A 24,293-nucleotide genomic window follows, 5' to 3' on the forward strand; every position below is an offset into this window, starting at 1 on the left:
CTCTTTTAATTTTAGAGAATTCTCTTATGTATTGATTGATATATGTGTTCTCTTTCTGTATTTCCATTTTCTGCATTGGGAACTCAGAACTGGATATTGCTTGCCTGTCTTTCACCTCCATATTTTTTTCTGCCAATCCTTACTTTAATAAACATTTTATTGAATTAAAATATACCTATGAAAACTGCACAAATCATAAATGCATAGCTCACTGAATTATCACAAAATGAACACACCCATGTAGCCACAACTTATATTCTAATTTGATTTTATTATTTTTTAAAAGATTTTATTTATTTATTTGACAGAGAGAGAGATAGCCAATGAGAGAGGCAACACAGGCAGGAGTGGGAGAGGAAGAAGCAGGCTCCCAGCAGAGGAGCCTAATGTGGGGCTATCTGATCCCAGGACTCTGGGATCATGCCCTGAGCCGAAGGCAGACGTTTAATGACTGAGCCACCCAGGAACCCCTTATATTCTAATTTTATAAAAATATTTTATTTAATTTGATTTTGTTTTCTTTACTCATTCCTATACCTTATTTGTCTTACTAGTTTTCGGCATAATTGTCCTTTCCAGTTTGACCGTCATTGCTGTAATGACTTTTTTTTTTCTTCCGCATTTTTCCTGAGTTCTGTCAGCTTTCAACTCTCATTGCTATTTTTCCATTTCCTTCCTAGGTTCTTTATCTCTACTATGTTTTTTTGATATATTGCATATTTACAGGAAAGTGCTAGATACTAAGTATACATTATCTATAATCACACAATACATGCAACATCTAAATATGTAATGATCTGTGGTCCATCACCAGATTAAAATACATAATATTTCCAATATATAGGATCCCGTATACTCTTGACAGATAAAACCCCCTGCCCAGAAATATTTTCCATTCAGACCTCTATCACTCTAGTGTTTTTTCTTCTTGAACTTCTTCATATAAATGGAATTATCCAGTAAATAGTCTTTTGTATTATTATTTTTAATGGTGTCAAATATGCATAATGAAAGTTTACCATTTTAATCATTTTTAAGCGTACAGTTCAGTATTATTAAGTATCTTCACAGTGCTGTTACAGTACATAGTCCTTTGTGTTTGCATTTTTAAAATCATTATATGAATGAGTTTATTATAGTTTTTTTGAATCCATTCTCCTGTTGAGACACTTTCAGTTTGTAGCTATTATGAATAAAGCCGCTACAAACATTATTGTACAAGGCTTTTTGTGGACATATGTTTTCATTTCTCTAATAGCAATACCTGGGGGTGTACTACAGGTGAAGGAATGCCAAGGTTTGCTAGAGGCCACCAGAAAGGAGGGAAAAGCAAGGAAAGATTCTTTTCTAGAGCCTTCAGAGAGAATATGGCCCTGTCAACTCCTTGATTTTGGACTTCTGTTTTCCAGAACTATAAGGAAATAAATTTCTGTTGCGTTAAAACCATTCACTTTGTTGCAATTTATTATGGCAGCCCTAGGAAATACATACAATTATTTTTTACATCCACCTGTTCTCATTTTGTTTATGCCTGTTTTGTTCTGTACTTCCTTTCTTGTATTTATGGATGTATTATATTGGATATATTGCATGGGTGTTCTTGTACTTATGGCTATAAAGCATTATTAGTCAATGGAGTTAATTTTCTCTGAAATGAGTTCAGGTTCAGTTGTTGATTTGTTGCCTTTCTTAGCATTACAGTTTTTGGAGTTTTTTTTTTTTTAAAGATTTTATTTATTTGACAGAGAGAGACAGCGAGAGAGGGAACATGAGCAAGGGCAGTGTGAGAGGGAGAAGCAGGCTTCCAGCCCAGGAACCTGTATAGCGTGCACTTGGGATTGTGTTGGGGACGCCAGAGGAAATGGCCTTGAACAAACTTAACGCTAAAGTGAGTAACCTGAATCTTATCTCGTTCAAGTTCCTATCTCTGTTGTTGAGTTTCCTCTGATAAACACAAGATGCAAGATCCATTCTAACAGGTCTCTCCTGTCCCCCCGCCCCCAACTCTGGTTGTAGTTTACACTCTGCAGAGCTCCTGGTTCTCTTAGTTGCTGTGCCTCCCTGGTTTTTTCTTTACAGAACCTTCCAGGATTGCTCTCTTTCCTGGACACGCTGCCAGTTTGGGGGGGGGGGGGGTCCCAGGCTTCCAAGCCATTCTCCCGGGCCTCAGGTCACTAAGGTACTTCTCCTGGGCTGTCCCTGAAATGTTTCAACCTCCGTCAGCTCCTCCTACTCTGCTGAGCTCCGGCCTCTGACCGTTTCTCGCTCACTCCTCAGTCGGGTTGGCACTCTTTCCGAGACGTTCGGCTGGCGGTAGCAGGTTCTGTGAAGCGTGCTGTTCACCGGTCCATTCCGAGAGCTCCGCTCCAGGCTCTCGGGCTTCCTGGGGCGAGGCTTGGCTCCTTCGTCGCGGACGCGGCGACTTCACCTTCCTCTCTTAACAGCACACCGGAAAACCTCCTCCTCGCTAACCTACAGCTCCAGGAGCGACCCAAAAAGGCATCCGCGGCCTGCGCATGCGGACTCGGCGGCCGCCACACAGACGCCCGGGGCCGCCTCCCTCCGACCGGCCACGGCCGTTTGGAGCTCCCTGACAGCTCCACGACCAGCGGACGCAGCCTCGTCCCGTGCCTCCACGTTGTCCTATCAGAGATGGGGCGGGGCGGCGGCCCCCGCAGCCTATCAGCGGGAACCACGACCCCGGCGAGCCCAGTAGGAGAGCGGCCAGGAAGAAGGCGATTGGGCGGCAGCGGCGCTCGGGGCGTAGCGTCGCCCGGGGCCCGCCCACCGCTGCCTTCCTCTGCTGGGCGCCAGCTGCTTCTTAGGCCTGAGCGAGAGCCGACGGCGTGCGGGCGCAGCTGCAGCCTGAGCGCCGGCGGGGCTGGTGGGCCCCGCACCCTCTCTCCTCCTTACCGCCCGCGCCCTCGGACATGGTGGCCCCCGGCTCTGTGACCAGCCGGCTGGGCTCGGTGTTCCCCTTCCTGCTGGTCCTGGTGGACCTGCAGTACGAAGGTGAGTCCTGCCCTGCCCTGGCTGGGGGAGCGGGAGCCCGGGCCAGGCCCCCCGGCGCTTCCTCGTCTGCGTACCGCGCGAGTCTCGAGGCGGCCCGGGCGGCTGGGCGGGAGCCGGGGAGTCCGCGCGGCCCGGCTGGGCCTGAGCCCGCCCCTGGGCGGGAGCCGGCGCCCGGTTCCGGGTTTGTCTGGGGAAGAGGTGGTGGGACCGGCGGGCCACCGGGCGGGGACGGGCGGTTTCGGAGTGAGGCGCGGGGCCGAAGGGGGTCGCGGGGGAGCGGCGCACTGGCCAGCGACTCCTGGAGTGTCCTGGGACGCGGAGACCGGAGCACCCGTCGGGTCCCGGGCTCTCTTGGGACCCCTCGCTTGGCGCCTGGGGACACTTGGTCAGTGGTGGCGGGAGGAGGCAGTAAAGGTGGCCAAAGGGGAGGCTTCTTTCGCTTTGGAGTTCGGGGGCGGGGGGAATGTGTCAGGCTGCGTTTAGCGGAGGGGACAGTGTTGACTGTTGGAAGTTGAGTAACCATCGCATTACTGTGTGTCGTGGTTAGAAGTTGTTAGGTTGGTGCGTTAAGGAGCCGGTGTTGGAATTCAAGCTCTCGGAGGGCAAGGCACGAAGTTTGTGGTTTTACTACTCAGAGCATGGTGTCCTTCAACTTAGGGCTGACTTTCCTTTTCCGAGTTCTCTAAAAAAAGGTCCCCTTAAAAGGTACGGAACGCTTAAATTGCGCTTGAGTCCTACAGGTTGGATTGTTGACTATTCTAACAGAAAGCAAAAGCAGAGGGCTGTCCCATCTTAGATGTCCGCGGGAGCAGTAGGAATTAAAGCTGAAATTGCCAACTGAACTAATGCTCCCAGTCTGGTGACTGCAGGAAATATTCGAGTATAATGACTTGTCACATGCACGGATCTCCTTTCAGTCCCCTGAAAAGGGCTAGTTAGTTAAGGGGGTCACAAATTTCAATATGAGACTTAATGTTAGATTTGGAGGGAGTGAGGAACCACAGTTGGGAATTGTTTATGGTAAAATCCCCTCAAAGTTCTCAACTTAAAAAAAAAAAAAAGTAATACACTCCACATTTTAGGTCTCCTTCATGGCAGTGTTGTTGTTCTCTTGGTGACCCCATATTCTTTTTTGAACCCCAAATCAGAACATATATCGGGACAACATTGGGACAAAGTATTTGACAAAGAATTTATCTAGGTTGCCCTAGACAATATGGGCAATCGAACTTTGCATGCCTGGACAGCTTTAATATGGGTCATGTATTCCAGTTCTCTTGCATTTTCTAATGTTAACACTCCCCCACCCCACCCAAGTGTCACATTTTATCCAGTTACTACTAGTGATTTTGACCGCTTAAGAGAAAGTTGCCTATGTTCTTTCTAATGCCTTTTTTTTTTAAGTTAGAAAGTGCTTATGATTTGCTTTTCCTATTAGCTTTTGGACTACCTTTTTGAAATTGCTGTTCTGTGGGACTCAGTACTTAATTTCTTTCCTATAGTATTTTCCATAAGAAAAACTTGATTAGAGAGTTTTTCTGTATGGAAGGCATTGGTGACAGTTCTCAGAGGAGTGCCAGAGTGCCCTTCTTGAGGAACATTGCCTGTATGAAATAGTGGGGACTTGGTACAGGTGGTAGGGAAAAAAGGGAAAAGATCTTAAATTCATTAAAGGTCTTCTGTGTGCCAGGCATCTTTTCATTCATGGAAGTATGTGATACTGTTTCTACTTTACAGATGAGGGAACTTGAGCTATAATGTCACGGAGCTGTTAAATCCAACAACCATAAGTTAAACTGTTATTTGACTCTAAAGTTCATCTTGTGTGCAGGTTGGAGACAGACATTAAGTGGTTGATAGTACCATGTGGGCCCCAGCATTTGTAAGTGGCGGCAGCTGAGAAAAATCAGCATTATTATTATTATTTTTTTTTTTGGTTTGCCACTGGCGGTCATGAGTTGATTTCCTGGCATGTTTAATACAGTGGTTCTCAAACTTGAATGTGTATCACCATCTTAACTGGAGGGCTTTTTAAAACAGAGTGCTCAGTCCCCCTCTCAGCATTTCTGATTCAGTAGGTCTGGGTGGGATCTGAAATTTCGCCTTTCTAAAAAGTAATCACTGGTGAGAATCACTGGCCTAATAAGTCGTATAGAGAAGTAAAATTAGGTGTCTGCGTGTACTAGACACTAAATTTGGTGATGATATAAACCTAAGAAAGAACCTTTGACCTGAATTGACAAACTGTTAACTCCTATTTTCCAAAATAAGTTGTGTTTGGTTTCAGTAACCTCAGAGTCCTCCAGAGGGGTATAGGTCTGAGGTTCAGAAGGAGAGGAAATGAAGGAGAAGGGTATGAGAATCGTGAGTGTAAAACAAGAGTTGCATGTGACAGAGAGGGTCACCAGTAATTAGCCTAGTTGGCCTAGTTTTTTTCTGATTTAAAAATATTCGTCTTTTTTTTTCCCCCTTAGGCTTTTCTGTTAATTGTGATCCAAAGGAAGAGACTATGTAATAGTCTCATGAATTGAAAGATTACATCTTTTAGCACCCTCTTTCAAAAAGGCCTTTGAAAAAAGTCCAAAGCACTAGGTTAGGGATAGAATTTTTGGAGCAGAAAGAAAACTTTAGTAGTATCTAGTATTCTCATGTTACAGATAACATAGCTATTTTAATTCTTTGCTAATGGTTGGTTCTGTTTGGCCCCTTGAGTAGGAATACACCCTGGGAACCAGACCTTCTTTTATCTTTTTTTCTTCCTTAACATGCTTCCTGGACCCAGTTTTTCTTTATTTCACTGAACTGACCTGACTAAACCATTTATTTGGCCATGGGTAAAGAATAGTTGGAAATCTTTAGGTATAAATGATTGATAATTTTTATATTCATCTAACCTAAAGTACGTTTTGTCTTCTCTAGGATTTTCTGGCATTATTTAAATTTGTAAAGAAAAAATAAAGTAGGGAAAATGAATGACTTCCTGTACTTTATACACACTGAGTATGTTAGCAGATTGTCAGATAGCTTCTAGATTTCTTTTAATGTGATAGGCTATAGTTAGTGTGGAAGTTCTAGTTCACTTGACTGGCTAGCATTTGCTGAACAAGGGCCTGAAATGCAGTAATTTTGGCTCTGTGGGACAGGTTGTTCGGAGATGGGATTCCCTGAAGTAATATTAGGCTTTATTTTCTCATATGAAGTGAATTAATTGTGGTTAAGTTTAATTTCTTTTGTCATGGTTTTCCTTTGATTAATGTCCACCAGTTTATCTTTGTTTATATGGAAATATCATGGGAACCGCATCACCTGCTATTTAGAACTAAGACATTTCAACTGTAGATTTATTTCAAGATAATTAGAAAGCTGGTTTAAAAAAATTGTTTATTTTTTGTTTTGTACATCTGATAAGTTTGAGTCATTTGGAGTTCTGGAATCTGGGAATCAGTCAGCAGAGGCTTACTCTATAGTGTTTTCTGGTGAGATATAGTATAGAACTCATGGTTTTGTCATTGAGTTTACAGGCCACTTGGAGGTATAAGACCTGCTTTGTGAAGCAGGCACGTACTCTTCCCTCTTTTCTCAGTTTAGACTTAGTGGTCCACCATGTAGTCACTCCATTGCAAACACTCTTTAATTTTCTTGCCCCTGTATTCTTTTGTTTTACACACATGGCAAAATTCTACACCTATGAAACCGAACTTGGCCAACTTGCTGTACCTCAGAGTTGAACATGGCTGGAGAAAAATGGAGATAACCTTGCTGACTGGTCTCATTGTAAGCACACAATCTCAATTTCAAATGCACACTCAATACTGCCAGCATTCCTACAATTCCCTAGTATGTCTATTCCTGAAAATCAGCATATCAGACTTTTTCTTTCCTTAAATCTCCAGTGTGAACCCCCCCTTTCCTTCCTCTCTACCTCATTCTTTTAGACCTTGTCTTTGAGAAAATAAAAGTCACCACAGGACAGTTTCCTTTTCTTTCTTCCACTAAAGTCACTAGCCTACCAATATTCATACCCAGTCTGCTACTTTTCTTATATTAAAATGGATAAAGCATTTCTATTCCTGGCAAAATCCAATTCCTATGCTTATGCCCTGGATTCCATTTCCTCTCATCTTCTGAAAATATTGCTCCTATAGTTACCGTTTCTTTCCTGTGTCATCACTTTCTCTCTCTCTGTGGGATCCTTGACATCAGCACTCCAACATGCTGCAGTGTTTCCATCCTAAACTGTTCTTTGATGTCCTGTATCCCTTCAGCTATTGAATTGTGTCTTTGCCTTTCTAGACAGCAGGACTTTGAAGAGTTGTTGATAGTCTCTACTTTCTCATCTTCAGTTCTCTCTTCAACACATTACTGTACTGCTAACTGCAAAGCCTTACTGACTCCTACTTAACCTCTTGTCTTAATCTTCTCCTTATCATTAGGCTCCCACCACACCAACTTCTTTAATTGATTTTTATTGTTATTTTTTTAGAGAGGGAGAGAGTGGGGGTGGTGTGGGTGAGGTGGGGAAGGGCAGAGAGAGAAGGATCGAGAGAATCTTAAGCAGGCTTCATGCCCAGCATGGAACCTGTTGCAGGGCTCAGTCTCACAACCCCAAGATCATGACCTGAGCTGAAATCAAGAGTTAGATGCTTAACCAGTTGAGCCATCCAGGTGCCCCCACACCAGCTTCTCTTACTTCCAGATACCAACGTCATTTCTGACTGATTCTTGCTGTCCCGACAGTCTGGAAAGTTTCATATGAGGTCTTCAAATGAACATCCATATTTCAGAGAGGCCTATCCTGACACACTATGTAAAAAGGACTCTCTTTTCAGTTAATAGTCTCTGTTTACCTTTTTGAATTTATTTCATAAAACTTCACAGTGTCTGAATTTTCTCATTTATTTTTCTTTCCTATCTGTTATCTCTAGAATATAAGCTTTGTGGAAAAAGCTCTTGTCTCTGTACCTGAACACATTGACATGAAGTAGATGTGCAATAAAAATTGTTTAAATGGATGAGTGGAAGTTGACTCTTAAGCTGTTTTTTTTTTTAAAAAGATTTATTTATTTATTTATTTATTTATTTATTTATTTATTTATTTGACAGAGACAGCCAGCGAGAGAGGGAACACAAGCAGGGGGAGTGGGAAAGGAAGAAGCAGGCTCCCAGTGGAGGAGCCTGATGTGGGGCTCGATCCCAGAACGCTGGGATCACGTCCTGAGCCGAAGGCAGACGCTTAACGACTGTGCCACCGAGGCACCCCTTAAGCTGGTTTTTTTGCATGGACTCTTCTAAACTTATTTTCTTAAGTTGAAACTCAAAAGAGATCCCATCATAACATTTATGCGTTCATGGGGCGCCTGGGTGTCTCAGTTGTTAAGCATCTGCCTTAGGCTCAGGGCGTGATCCCAGGGTCCTGGGATCCAGCCCTGCATCGGGCTCCCTGCTCCTCTGGGAGCCTGCTTCTTCCTCTCCCACTCCCCTTGCTTGTGTTCCCTCTCTCGCTAGCTGTCTCTCTCTCTGTCAAATAAATAAATAAAGAATCTTAAAAACAAAAAAACAAAAATTTGTGCATTCACAGTTAATTGAAGCAAAGAAAAGTAATGTCCAGTGAAATTGAGCAAACCTGATTACAATAGATTTTATTTTCCTAGTTCAGCTAGGAGGTTTTTAGTGCAGACATTTAGTTCAGATATACCACACAGCTACTCAGCCTTTTCTTCCTTTCAGTTTGGCTCAACCACTTTTTGGGTCATAGTGACTGGAAAGAGATGCTTAGGATTTCCAGCTCAGAGTATTTTTATTGAAACTGTTTCGTCATCGGTCCTTAGTTGACTGTGGAATTGCTAATATAATGTACTTCTTGCTCTGTCTTTCTGTGGCCAATTTCCACTTTTTCTGTGTTTCTGCCATGAGACTTCTTTCAGACTCTACCTCATCTTGCTTGAATCTTGAATTCAGATCAGATCTTTTACATACAGTATTTTGTCTTTTTTGTCTCATGTGCCTTTGTAGGATGAACTTTGTGTTTTCCTCATCCGTCACTTTTTTTTTTTTAAGATTTTATTTTTAGTGATCTCTACACCCAGCATGGGGCTCGAACCCACAACCCCAAGATCAAGAGTTGCACACTCTACCTACTGAGCAACGAGGAGCCCCTCGTGTCCTTCAAGTTCTCAGTGCTCCAATCTGAATAACCACCCTGGACTTGCTACCTGCTATGTCACCTAGCCTTAGCTTGAACCTTAGTATCTTTGACCGCTAGCTCCTGCCTTTTTCATTCTTGTTCTTTGACTCTTGATTGTGACTCTCACCACATCATATTCTTAACCCCTCAACTTTACATTTCTTTTTTTTTTCTTTTATGATTCTATTTATTTATATGTCAGAGAGCACACACAAGCATGGGGAGCAGCAGGCATAGGGAGAAGCAGGCTCCCCGCTGAGCAAGGAGCCCAACGCAGGACCCTGGGATGATGTCCTGACCCGAAGGCAGATGCTTAGCCTTAAGACTGAGCCACCCCAGTGTCCCTCAGCTTTACATTTCTTAAAATTCTTTATTTCTTGCTTGTCAAAATATAGTGGATTCTAATACTAACTTCATAAAAAGACTTAGCTACTCTACCTTTTTTCTTACACTTCCTGTATATTTTGCTGACCTATGGTTATGCTCATCTAAGGAGAAACCTATTGTTTAATGCTGGTTAGGCATGATGTTTGGTTGCTTTGACTCTTAGAAAGTAGGAGATAGCTCTTGTCACTGTATCCCAGTATGTGGCAAAGGAATAAAAAAGTATCCATGGCTCAAAATAGGGTTGAGATACTACAAAAACAGCCACAACTTACAAATAATTTTTTCTTTTTACATATTAATGTCTTTTTGAATCTTTGGTAGTATCAGTTTGATTTGATAATTGTTATTACGTATCTTGGATTCTATTCTTTTTATTTTTAACTTTTACACTAAGTATTTTATCGTATGCTGCTGTCAGTGTATATAAAATAATTACCCTTGCAAAATAGAAATTTATGAAAATTTAGAGAGGTAGATTTAAGGACTGACAAAAGTAGAAGTTTCCACATGGCACCTGTTTAGGGATAAGCTTTTTGTACAGGCTTCAAATTTAGTTCTCTTTATATTCACTGGTTTCATGAAAAGTGGTTTAGAAAACCATCCAAAGATTCGTTTTACTACAAAAAGGAACAGACTTTCTGGGGTCTGAATGGATTCCTACTTGAAGTTACTCCAGTCAGCAGGGAGTTGTGTTGAGTAATCTGCAGACAGTTGTTTCAAATCTGCAGCTGCGTGGGAAACCTTCAGGTGGTTGAGCCCACGCTGGAGGAAACAGACAAATCAGACATCAATTCTGTTCTGATGACTTGTGATACTTTTAAGTAAGAAGGAAGATAGTTTCATTCAGTGAATATTTAGTGTCCACTTTGTGCAGGTACTGAACTGGGTGATTTAAAAAAGAAAAGATGGTTTCTTCTCTCAAACTCACTTTTTATCTGGATTGGGGTATCAGGGGTTTTGAGAGGCTGGCAAACTGTGAAGGTCAATATATTGAGATGGCGCATTGCAAAGTGAAGTCGTGTACGTGTGAGCGTGGTGATGTCATAGGAGCATAGAAGGGGCTTTTCCCCACCCTCTCATTGCAGTAGTTAGAGGAGGTCTCACAGAGGAGCCAGCATTTGAGGGCAGAATCCTGATGGAGGAGTAGAAATTTCCCAGGGGCAAGTAGGAGAGATCTTTTCATGGAACAGCACATGCAAAGAGAACATAGTCTGTTCAGGAAAGTACAACTAGTTCATTATGGTCTAGGAGTGTAAAGTAAGAGGTGGAGGAGTGAGGGATGATGAGGCTGGACCCACATCATGGGATCTGATCAGGAAGGGTCTTGTTTGCCTTTAGAGCTGAAGGAGTTTTGACTGAATCTAGCCAGTGATGTGAAAGTACTGCATAATTTTTATTAGGAGTGCATTTTGGAAGGATTGCTCTGGCAGCAGCATGGGGCCTGGATTTGGAGGAAGGTGGCGGGGAGATCCCAGTTAGGAGGCACACCATCTCTTGCAGGGAGAAAGGAGCCTACACAACAGCACTTACACTGTGGCAAAGTCTGCTATGGGAATGTGACCAAGATACACTGAAGGAATAATAATTCTTTCTGAATGATTGGGGTAGGCCATGGAAAATTTTCTTAGAGGAGGTTGTATTTACTTATCACATTAAGTGGAAATTATACTGGGTAAAATTGTAACATAATAAAGATCCAGGTTTTATTCAGAAGGTACAGAAATGCTGGATACCTCTTTTAATCCTAGAAGGTTAGAGAAATTTAGTTTGAAGAATAATTTAACTTTTGGGGTGACAGTATGACATAACATTTTTGGAGGGCATACCAAATTACTTTTATTTGAAGGAATAGTACAAATGAAATAACTTTAAGTGGACATTTTGGTACAATTTAGAGAAAAGTTAAAGGTCACCCCAATGTGCATGCCTGGACTTGGTGACCAGGGAAGTCAGCCCCATGGCTAAGGCTTAGCTCTTATTGTCCTGTCTCCCAGGATATGCTTATCAAAGAGATTCTCTGCCATACCAGATTCAGGGGGGCCCCCATTCTTTGATGGATTTCACCTGCTCATTCAGGTAATGAATGTCAATGAAGTCACATATATAGGGGTCATTTTTGTCATTGACCAGTTGGTGCAGTTCCAATAGTGACAGATTTATGCTTTTTTCCAAGTGTAACACTTGCACTCTCCATTGCATTCAGCCAGCTCTCCCAGTTACCATGGTTTGGTTTCTTGATATCCTGAAGAATTTGGGATTTGGCCATCTTGGTCTGCAGCTTCCTCATTTTCAAAAGCATGTTCCCTCTCTTGAGATTGGTGAAAAAAATATTTGGCAAAGTTCTCCACAGCTACGCCATGGGTGTCAAAGCAGTAAGACAGGGACAGGTAGATGTAGGAGGCATAGAGCTCCAGGTTGATCTGGCAGTTGATAGTGTCTTTGATTCCTTGTTATAGTTTTGGCACATCTGTAAGAGGAATGCATAATTGTGATGTGTGGCCAAGAGGGGTCCTCTGAGGGCACTGTGAGGAGGTGGTGGAGAGCCAGTGGGTTGAGTTCTGGTTCCTTCCAAGCACTGTGAAAGCAGAAAACCACGATGACTCTCAGTGAGGAATGTCTGTCTTGAAATAGCTTGGTATAACAGGTCAAAAAACTTTGCAAATGCATTCTTGTCTCCCACTAGACTTAGTTCAGATCAACCTTGGACGTTGGAAACCATTCTGCTAAAATGTTATATTAAATGATGGGTTGAATGAATGAAGGATACAGGGCTTAGTAACTGTGGAGCACCTACCCTGGATTATAAGGAAAAGGATCATGGGCTGTGTTGAAAAGAAAGTTGTGCTTTGGAATTGAATCTTGTTTTGATGGTTACTGTGAGTCTTCCAAGTAGGATGGGTAACTTCTTTGAGCCTCAGTTTCCTGAGTTACAAGAGTATGAAAGATGTTTACTTTCTATGGTTGTGAAAATTAAGTGAAATTATGACACTGAAAGTATCTAGCACATAATAGGTTCTTAATTCCTTCTGTGTTACATCTTTTCTGTGAAGCATTTTCGTAGTTGGATAAGGAAAGCATTTCCACTAATAGTTTATCTCATACCCAGTTTCTTCCTCCCTCAAGCAATCTGGAATCCTCTATTCAGTGCGTTGATCTGATCTTTCCTTTGAGAAAATGTAATAGGGAAATGTTTGAAAGCTTCATGCTATTTTGAAGACTATTCCCTTCCTACCCCCTGCATTTTGTGAATACACAGAATCCCATCAACATGCCCATGTGATTACTTGTACCCCATGTAATAGGCTGAATTGTTCCAGAGTTCATATACAGTGCCTTCATCATTTGTATTTGATTCTTAGTCGTTCTGTAGTGTAATTTACCATGTTTTCCATACACGTTTCTCTCAACAGGAGTGATACACAGATTTTTGTATTTTACACTAGGAACTATAAATGTTTATGGATGGATAGTTCATATTAGAAATTATCTTCGAGAAATGAAAATGATCTATCTTTAACTGTTTTAATATCCCCATCCCTAATCCTTTAAAGAGAGTTAGTATTAAATTTTATTATGGAAAATTTCACACATTTACAAAAGGAGGGAATGGTATATGAACCCCTAGGTACCCATCTCCTAGCTTTAACAATTACTAACTCATGACTGATCTTATTTTATTTACACCCATGGATTATTTTGAAACCTATCATACACGCCATCATTTCATTCATAAATATTTTAGACTCTATAAAGGATAAATACTGTTTAAAATTTTTAGGATCTATATCACCTATATTCTCTGCAGTATCTGATCATAATGTTGTCCCTTTGAACTATAGTCTAACAAAAACGTTTGAGGCAGGGTTTTGTTGTTGTTTTGGGGGGATCAAACCATTTTATTGAGGTGCTTTGGGGAAAGGTCGAAGGGTAGGAGGACAATGACATCTCTGCCGGAATCTCCCCAGCTTCACAGTTGCTGAAACGAGAAAAGGTTATTTTGCTTTTCTTTCCTGACTTAATTGCCTGCTTAATTGTAAAATATGATGTGTCTATAGTGTTTACAGATATTCTTTAGGAGTTTTCAATTGCAAGTGATTATTCAATCAGGAACATCTTTAACATGTTCCTCAGTTTACTTTATTAAATTTTTACTGTATTGGGGCGCCTGGGTGGCACAGCGGTTAAGCGTCTGCCTTCGGCTCAGGGCATGATCCCGGCGTTATGGGATCTAGCCCCACATCAGGCTCTTCCTCTATGAGCCTGCTTCTTCCTCTCCCACTCCCCCTGCTTGTGTTCCCTCTCTCGCTGGCTGTCTCTATCTCTGTCGAATAAAGAAATTAAAAAAAAAATCTTTAAAAAAAATAAATTTTTACTGTATTAGTAGTACATGAATACATTTTTACTGGAAAAAGTTAATATAGAAATTACACATTATATCGATATAGATATAATTTTTTTAAAGCATAAAATCAGAGTGCATATACTGTAATGCAACTTGCTATCCTTAGTTCACACCCCCACACTTCTTTCCGTCCTGGCCTGCTTTGAATCTCTTCCACCCAGGGGCCACACAGCCCTGATGGGATCTTATTAAAATGTAAATCACAGAGTGAGTTCCTTGATAAAACATTCTAATGACCTCTCTTTTAACTTAGAATAAACTGTAAGTTTCTTACCCTGGCCTGAAAGGCCCAGTGTGTTCTACCTTGCTTATATCCTCTATCCTTCCTAACATGCTGGAGCCTCCTTATGATTCCCTGAAGGTGAGCTTGGTCCTACCCAAGTCCTTTGCGCTTGCCTTGTGCTCCTTGCCTGGTCATATTTTCGCTTCCTGGAGGCACTTGTCATTCAGGATCCTCCCGATCCCTGTGCCCTGCCCAGCTTCATTGTCTTTTAACTCAAACATTATCTTCTGGCAGGAGACTTATTTGACCCCTTTGTCTATAGTAAGTCCTCCCCCTCCTTTCCTCTGGCAGTTTGTCAGGGTATTTAGAAATGGTTTTCTCTTTTTATCCACTGCAAGAGCAATAAGTGCGTAAATACTTGGTCTGGTTTTTATGAATGCTGCATCCTTTTGAATTTGTAAGAATGTCAATTATATTCATTTTTAGAATTTTTTCCCCCTATTTGTTCCCCTTAATTCTCTTATTTGGTATTAGTTTCTTAAAAATTGATTTTATCATCTTTGTAAATTTCAGAATTGCTCATTGCCAATCTGTGAATACTGACTGTGGGAGAAGACTGATTGCCTGGCCGGAGGCTGGGATATCCCTGGGTCCCTTCCTCTTCCTTGTATCAGAGTTTGGAGCACTCAAAGAACTGCATCCACCTCCGTGGCACACTTGCCCCAGGAAGGTGTTTGGATGTGATTTTGCCCACTAACCATATCCTGTCCTTTCTATGTTTTTTGTTTTCGTTTTTTTCCCCTAAAATTTCTGGTTTTCTGATGGCCCTCCTCTTTTAAAGTGTTTTTTCCCCCTAGCAAGGTTATGCATTTATTCTTTAAATAACTTCCATCATTTCTGGAATTTGCGCACATTGGGAGGTAGGCTCGTGTTCCCTGTTGGCTGTCCTGATCTAGTCCCTGTGGTCCACTTCAGATGTTTTTTAATGTATTAGATTTTTATCAGCCAGTTTTCTCTTTACTGAAGGGATTTAAATTTTTAAAAAACTTGATTTGGGAAAATCTTAAAAATATACCAAAGTAGGGAGAGTAATATCGTGTACCACGGTGTACTGTCACCCAGCTTCAAAAATTATCAACATATGAACGGTCTAGTTTCACCTATACTTTCATTTTCCTTTCAGGATTACTTTGAAGTCAGTCCCATTCTTCATATTATGTATCTGTAAAGACTTCAGTATGTGGCAGAGATGCCAGTGTAATGTTCAAAAACAGCCTGCCGTCCTCCGGTCACTGCTGGGAGCCTGCTGCCTAGGGCATTCTCTTAAGTGGCTGAAGCCTGGCAGATTCTCCTCATTGCCTCTTTGGAAAAGACCACCCTATTCATCTCTGTTATGGCCACAGTTTTACACTTGGTATATAATTCAGTATCATTTGTTTCATGAAATACATTGGTTTCCATAATCTTCATTATGAAAAGCAGGTTATATTTTTGGGTATGGTATGGAATTAGGTGGAACTATAGGTTTCCCTCCCTATCGGAATATAATTGGTGTCTGAATCTTTATTGCATAATGAATTTTCAGAGCAAGAGACTATATTCTCATTTTAAAAGGGAAAGCTAATGCTTTCCCAGCCTGTTGAAAACTCCCAACTAAGTTCTCTAAATGTTACCCACATAGTCTTAAAAAGGTTAGATGTCTTACATCGTTGCCCCAAACAAACAGGGCTCTGCAGGACCCTAAGTTTTTGAGGCCATCAAGTTAAGGTTTCCCTCTTTGCCTCCCTCCCTTCTTCCCTTTCTTCCTTGTGTGGAGGGGTCCATCAAGGAAATAAGACACTGTACAGAAACTAGGAACACTGAAGGCCAAGAAAGCTACTTTGTTTAGTATGGCAAATGGCAAGATAAAGTGAATTTCTTTCCACTCTTTGCCGTAGTAGAGGAAGAGTTCAGTTGCTTTTGGTGACTAAAATGGCAGGCGCACATCGCTGCTCACGTGGTTGCTGTGGGCATCCTGGACTCCTGTTCTTTCTTGGCTTCCACATCCGGACAGTTGCCATGAGCCATGTGTAGTCTTTTTTCTCTCTTATATTTCTCTGAGCAATCTGTCCTCTATTTCCATGGCTACTCCACAGTCAGATCACCATCATGTCACCTGGATTATTGTAACAGATAGATACCTTGTGGTTTCTCTCCCCCTCTGGCTGTTTATGAGACTCACCTAGCACTTAAAGCGACCCACTCCAGAATAATGAAGTCATGACGGAGAGGAGAGCTACCCGAAATGTAGGATTTTAATTTCTCTGAAAGCCTCATTAATTCTCTTACTTCTGGGCATGCAAATGTGATGTTCTTTGTGCTTGGAATGTTGGTTTTTTCCCCGGGTTAAGATCTTTTCACATTGGTGGTATTCCCATTTTTCCTTCAGGTTTCAGGTGAGACCTCAAGAAACCCCCCTCAGTGTTGTTCAGTAGAACTTTCTGTGATGATAGGAAATGTTCTGTATTGTTTGCAGTGTTTCCTGTACTATTACCAGCTTTCCAGCACTTAAACTGTGACCAGTGTGACTGAGAAATTACATTTTAAATTTTATTTAACGATAGATGTTAGGTGCCCTAACCTCTGTCCTTACAGCATCCTGTGTGTGTGTGTATGCCCCACATCATAACACTGTATTTTATGTTTTCCTAAATTTTATTATTAAACATTTCACAAAGTTGAAAATTTGTTAGTGTATGTTCCTGTATCTATCACCTAGATTCTACCATTGGTACAATGACCATACTTGGTTTTAACACATATCCATTTGGGCCTTTCTCTATCCATCCATTATTTGTTTTTAAAAAATACATATCAAAATAATACCAGTACTCATTCCCCTAAATACTTTTAAAAAAGCTGTTGAAGATATGCATGTTAATGTAAAATTTATGTATAATTGTCCATAATTTAAGTATCTATTTGCTAAGTTTTGATAATTGCACATCCCAGAGCACCCCATACCTCTATTCAGATTAGAATATTATCATCATCCCAGAAGGTTTTCTTCTGCTCCCTCCCAGCCTGTCCTTTCTCCCACCTTCCCAAGATATGACTATTCTGATTTTTTTTTTTCCCGTAGTGTCCGTTTAGCACCCTGAATAACTTAACATCATGTTCACTGTAAAAGAGGAAATGCTTTGGCTTCTTAGTTTCCATATGCCCCCTTCTACACACATTAAATTAAATTTTGTGTTTGATTTTCATCTAGATCAGCTCTGTGGCTACCCAAAATAAGAGATTGTTTTAGGGGTGCCATGGAAGCTCACAGAGGGAGACTTGAGCTGAGGGTTGGAACTGAGCTGGTTCTTTCTCTCTGTAAGTGCTGGTGCACTCAAAAGAATCCCCCCACACCACAGTCCTTACCTTCATCACTCCGTCATTGCGGTCAAGTGCAATAGCTTTGGTTTTCCAATTAGCTTAGTTTTCCAGTTAGCATGTGATTATTGTCAACCACAAATGGTGTCTTGATTAATTTTGATTCTAATACCTGCTATGGATTACTGACATCTTATTTCTCATTGACAGCTCAGCGCTGCACTCAAGCTCAAGGACATGACCAAACCAGTCCTCAAAACCTATCTTTGTGGTTCTGTCTGCTAGGACCACTCCCCAGTGGCAACAGTATATAAGTCTGTGTCCATTCAGGAGAGAGAGACCACAGAGTAATTTAAAAGGGGAAGTTTAATATAAAGAATTGTTAAGTTATGATAGGAAAGTAACTATAAAGATGTAAAGAAAGCTCTGTAGGATATTTTATGATTGACAGATGGTCCCCAAAGAAGGGCCAACTGACAGGGGATCCCCCTACTCAAGTCTGGGGCTTAGATCTTATTAGAGAAGGTATAGGTGCAACTTAAGTTGCTGATAGAAAAAATTGCTGAGTTGCTGGTCCACTGTAGCTGAGCAAGCAGGAAATAACCTTCTCAGATATAGGTGAGCCCGGGTTGGTTGGCCTGTGAGTGTGGGAAGTTGGGGTGCTGTAGTGGGCATGCAGCCTGGAGTGTGTGATGTCCTCATTGGGAGATAGTGCCTGTTCAAGGCTGCCAGGTGGCTGAGGGACTGGACCTGTGGGCATATGGCTAGGATAGGACACCACTGGATATCTTCCCCATATGCACCATGCAGCAGGAGCCAGAAAAAAAAAATAAAGACAGCAACAAGATCCAGAAAGTGTCCTTCCTGCAGTGCCCCTTCAGTACATTTTACTGTGACAGAGTGTAATATTGTGCTCAATATAAAGAAGAATTGCTTAAAAACCAGTCCATTTTTAAAGCCAGGTACTGGCCTCCCTGCTGTTCTAGAACATAACCTGGCATGCTCCCGACTTAGGGCCCTTGCACTAGCTGGTCCTTCTTGGAAAGCTCTTTTTCTACATATCTGCATGGTGAGTTCCTCACTTTCCTTCAAGTAAGAAGTCTTTGCTCAGATGTCATTTTCTCAGTGAGGCCCACCCTTGACCACCTTCTTTAATACTGAAAGCCTCAGCGCTCCTGATGCCCTCACATGGCTTGACTTTTTCCATGGTACTTTTTACCTATCATACTATGTAATTTATGTATTTCTTAAGTCTGTCTCCTCCCTCCATAATGTCCAGTGCCATGAGTGGCAGAGGTTTTGTTTGCTTTGCTCGTTTATCACCAAATACCTAGAATAGTGCCCGGTGCATTGCAGATGCTCAGTAAGTACTTGAATTTTAGAGTGAACTCGATAATACTCATTAAAATGAAATTCTAGGGGCTCCTCAGTGGCTCAGTTGGTTAAGCATCTACCTTCGACTCTGGTCATGATCCCAGGGTCCTGGGATTGAGCCCCACGTCTGGTCTGGCTCTCTGCTCAGTGGGGAGCCTGATTCTCCCTCTATCTGCCTGCTGCTCTTCCTACTTGTGCTCTCTCTCTGTCAAATAAATAAATAAAATCTTTAAAAAAAATGAAATTCTAGTTTAACAAAGCAATTATGATTTTGTTGTTTAACATACTACTACTGTGTTATGCGGTTTCCCTTATATTTTGGAGACTGGTTACATTCTTTTGATTGACCAGAGTGATAGACGCATATTTTGGGGTCGCTTGTACTCTATAAAACGAAGCACTGTGCTTTATTGTTACCTTTTCTGTGTCACTCTTTAGCTTCTGTGACTCTTCATCTGAGCAGATTCCTGAAGCAGGTAACTATATATACATTTTAAAGATTTTATTTATTTATTTGAGAGAGAGAAAGAGAGAGTGCGCACGTGAGATGCGGGGCAGGGCAGAGGGAGAGGGAGAAGCAGACTCCCCAGGGAGCCCAACACAGGATGATCCCAGGACCCTAGGATCATTGACCTGAGCCGAAGGCAGATGCTTAAGCAACTGAGCCATCCAGGTGCCCCATATTTTTAACATTTTATTCTTCAGAATTAAATCTTGGTCATGGAAAGTTAACCTATTTTTGTTGTTGTTTTTAGGTGCTGAATGTGGAGTAAATGCAGATGTTGAGAAACATCTTGAATTGGGCAAGAAGTTACTTGCAGCTGGACAGCTAGCTGATGCTTTATCTCAGTTTCATGCTGCAGTAGGTTTGTATCTTGGAACCAAAACCCTCAGGAGCCATTCTAGTGAATTCTAGTTAACCACTCCTTCTTTGAATAACATTTAAAATAAACATTATTTAATGTTTAAAGAAAACATTTAAAAATATTTGTAGGATTATGGGTGAAATAGATTAATAAAATAAATGCACAACACTTAAATGGGTATGTATGTAACATGAGAGAATTTTCCAGATAACTTAGACTTTCTACTGTAAGGACCAAGAATAATTCAAGGTAATTTTGACAGCTTTTCTCACTGTATTATATAGTTTTTTGCCCTCCTAAAAGATTTCACTGAACACAGTTTGATTTTCTTGATGATTTGAGAACATTGGTATAATTATTTTACTTTGAGGCCTTTGGGGGATCCTGCTGCCCTTTGCCTCTTCTGTGTTGGCCAGACTTCTTCCATCTCTTAGGCTGTTCTGTTGCTCACTTGTATTTGTCTGTAGTGTCAACTGTCTTTGCACCTTTCACTCTGTTGGGAGTGAGAGAAATGAGATGGCCACAATAAATAGGTTCTAAGTGAGGGCTTAAAGGATTTTCTGAGTCAGTGTGTATACTTTTGTGCTAGGACTTTTTGACATTGACTTTTGTGAATCCTTTTTTAAATTAATTTGTACATTCTCACCTTTATTTGGGATGGTTAAGAGTGACAAGTTTAACTGTGGGGTAATAAGGGTTTTTTTTGTTTTGTTTTTTGCTTATTTTTAATAAGCAGTTCTGGTCACCAGAAAAATATCATCCTACTCTTACAATTTACTTTGTAAGGAGAACATGATTAGATTTTGGTTTGGCAATATTTTTCTTCATGCTTCTTTGAAAACTCAGATTTTTATTACGGTGTTATTAGCTCTGTGGAATAATAGGAAACCTAGATTTTAATCTTGGCTCTGTCACTTGATAATCCTATGATCATTGGTCAAGTTATGTAAGTAAATTTTGACTTAAACAAGTTACCTGCATATTGCTAGCATTTTTCACTGTGCTACCCAAAAAAGGATTTCTTTGTGAAGGTTAGGTGAGAATATGTATATAAAGATTTTTTTTGAAAATAGGGTACAATCACACATGTAAGATATGTAGAAATATAGTTTTTATGTCTCTGAAAATTAAGACTTTTAAAAAACAGACTTGATGTTTCATAGGATTTTCTTAACTAAGTGAAGTTTCTATTAGGAATTTTTTCATTTTCACGATTAGCTCACCTTGGGAAGCGGTGGGTAATTAGCACAACAATTCGCCCAAGTTACTTTTCAATAGAGACCATATTATATATATGACCATGTCATTACTGAGGCCACACTTTTCTGGGGATTTGAACTGTCTTCAGTGCTGCAGCATGGTAATGAAAAAGAATTTCAATTATTGTCTTAGATAAAGCATGTCTTAAAAGAATATTGATTCTTCCCTAGTAGTGCAAGAATATTTGCAGAAACTTATACCTCCTACCTACTTTATACTTTATTTGCTTTTTTTAATCTCACATTTAGCAGAAACGTTAGGGTCATGTAGTAGTATTGTTACAGTAGTCTAAAATGACTGCCTGTGTTTCTTCAGCTTCACTGCTGCACAAGAATTCTTGAGAGGGCTCTTTCCCAAAATACCCAATAAAATATTACTGTATTCACTGAAAGATGTAAATTAATAAAGCTGGAACATGGTAATTGATTTGTGGAATTCAGTGAAGGGAGAAAGTGAAGCGCTACTGTGCATTCAGAACTCAAAGAGCAGTGTCCTTCTGTCTGTCATGATTTAGCAGGTTGCAGCAGTTCTCAGATGGCGCCCATGCCAGAATTTCTGAGGAGGACCTGTGTAGTTTGAGACTAAAATTCATCATTTTAGTTTGTGTAAAATACCGATCATAACTAACCATAGAAAATAAAGTTTAAATTGTATATGATGGCAATATATGGGAGGTAGTGATGGAGGCAGTATCGTGGTGCATTGAATCTCTCATGAAATGTGTATGTGTGTTTATCAGAAAAGAGCATTAGGTCCTCCGTTTCAATGGTCTCCTTTACCAAACATCAAATTTAGTATGGCCACACTGGCTGCTTCGGGCAGCCCAGTGAATTAGCCAGCCCCTCTCCCTGGCAGCGAGCGCGTCCGTGTCTGCGGACTGGTAGGCTAGCAAGTTGTGCGCTCTTTGCTGCAGGCTGCGGAGCTTTGCTGCGCTGGGGAAATGGCATTCCTGTTCTAGTACGCTGCTTTACACTGCCTGTATAAAGAGCTCATTAAATGTTTACTCATTTATTATACTTCCCAACTTCGCAGTTTTGTGATGTACTTTATTCCTTTAACTTCTATGATGAGAAATTGATGTTAGGGTTTGTAATAGAATTTGGCTAGCAGCATTATGAGTTATAACGGATTGTTTTTTATTATTATGCTATAATTGACATTATTTATGGTTGTGGCAACCTTCCATTTTCATTTTTGAAAAATTAGGTGCATTTTGAAAATTACTTGGGCTTGGTATGTTTTATGATGACATTTTTAACACAGTAAAAGGTTTATGTATTAAAATTCAGTAGAAGCACAAATTGTTTCTATAGTGTGGTACAGATCTATCAGTGATTTGATTTGAAGTTTTTTTGTATCTGGCATATGAATATTTTTTGGCAGGAGTTTTTAAGATTTGGAACTGATGGAAACATTCTTGATCTGTTGGAAACTGTGATTTAAGGAAAAATGTTGACCACCACTTTCCAATTAGTCTTCTGAAACAGTTACATCTATTTCAGTGTTATGAAGCAGTCAGACACAAGTTTTGTTTAGAGGTTTATCAATAGAGAAACTGCAGTGCAGTGTGAAAATGCCCTGATTCTTACTCCCGCAACATGATCTTCTGGAGATAATGAATTCTAGAATCTGAAATCACTTTTTTGATAGACTTAGCAGAATGTCTTAGCTATCTATATCTGGCAGGAATGAATGTCTAATGTGGTGGATTAAATGGTGGGCATTTCTGAAGTGACAGGTTTCCTCATTTGCTTTGTAAGAAAATCAGTATTTACAATTTTGCTAAATCAAAAAGCAAAATCCACGTCTACATTTATTTATCTCTTAAACACATCATGGTGCTTTCTCATCACATTTGTACCTCATTTGTGAAATGGGGATGGGCATTACTACTCATATTTAGACAGAAGGAAACAAAGTACTTTAGTAACTTTCCAGTTACTAACCCAATCTAATTCAAAAGATTGTGAACTTCTTAGGGATAGGTAGAATCTTATTGTTATTATCATTATTATTATTTGTGTTGAAGTATAGTTAGCATACAGTGTTATATTAGTTTCAGTTGTACAGCATACTGAGCTCACAGTTCTGTACGTGATCCAGTGCTCACCACATTAAGTGTAGTCATCTGTCACCATACAGTGTTATTACAGTATTGTTGACCATATTCCCATGCTGTGTGTTTCATCTCTGTGACTTATTCATAAAATGAATACGTTTATGCCTCTTAATCCCCTTTATCTATTTTACCCACCTCTCCACCCCACCCCCTCTGGCAACCACCAGTTCTCCATATTTAAGAGTCTGTTTTTTTTGCGTATGCTGCTTTTTAGATTCCACATATAAGTGAGGTCATATGGAGGGCGCCTGGCTGACTCAGTTGGTAGAGCATGTGACTGTTGATCTCAGGGTTGTAAGTTCAAGTTGCGTGTTGGGTGTAGAGATTATGTAAAAATAAAATCTTTAAAAATTAAATAAATGAAGTGGCACGGTGCCTCACTGGCTTAGTCAGTGGTGCAGCTCTTCATCTTGAGCCCCACGTTGGGTGTAGAGATTACTTTAAAAAAAATCTTAAAAAAATAAAATAAACTAAGTGAAATCATATGGTATTTGTCTTTTTCTGACTAATTTCACTTAGCATAATACCGTCTAGGTCCATCCATGTTGTTGCAATGGCAAGATCTCATTCTTTTTTTTAAAGATTTTATTTATTTATTTGACAGAGATAGAGACAGCCAGCGAGAGAGGGAACACAAGCAGGGGGAGCGGGAGAGGAAGAAGCAGGTTCACAGCAGAGGAGCCTGACGTGGGGCTCGATCCCATAACGCCGGGATCACGCCCTGAGCCGAAGGCAGACGCTTAACCGCTGTGCCACCCAGGTGCCCCAAGATCTCATTCTTTTTTATGACTGAGTAACATTCCTCATGCGCTTGCTTGTGTGTATCAACACATCTTAAGGATGGGTAGCATCCTATTTAGTCATTATTTTAATCTCTAAAAGTTGGAATGAAAGGGTAGAGTTGGGTTAGCTGGGAGCAAGAATAAAAATTTTTTTGTATCTAGGCAAGGGTGGTGGTCTTTTTGCTTTCCACTGCCACTGTTTACATCATTTGTAATTGGTTTTCTGATGTATTTTCTCCAGATGGTGATTGTGGGTTTTTTTTATTATGGCTAATTTTCTCATATTTGAGTTGTTTGGTAGTTTGAGGATTAGACCTTAAATCTTAA

The 24,293-nt window shown here is 40.7% G+C and overlaps 1 protein-coding gene across 1 annotated transcript in view; it reads left to right on the plus strand.

Moving 5' to 3' along the window:
• The first annotated feature begins 2,785 nt into the window (after window positions 1-2,785).
• DNAJC3 (DnaJ heat shock protein family (Hsp40) member C3) overlaps window positions 2,786-24,293 on the plus strand; it is a 73,073-nt gene continuing 51,565 nt past the window's right edge. The window contains exons 1-2 of the mRNA XM_002918645.4: window positions 2,786-3,012; window positions 19,695-19,805. Of these exons, the coding sequence (XP_002918691.1) occupies window positions 2,931-3,012; window positions 19,695-19,805 (193 nt within the window). The 5' untranslated portion in view covers window positions 2,786-2,930. The remainder of the gene's footprint in view (window positions 3,013-19,694; window positions 19,806-24,293) is intronic.

Source organism: Ailuropoda melanoleuca, chromosome 7, assembly GCF_002007445.2.
Source record: "Ailuropoda melanoleuca isolate Jingjing chromosome 7, ASM200744v2, whole genome shotgun sequence".
NCBI classification, from domain to species: domain Eukaryota; kingdom Metazoa; phylum Chordata; class Mammalia; order Carnivora; family Ursidae; genus Ailuropoda; species Ailuropoda melanoleuca.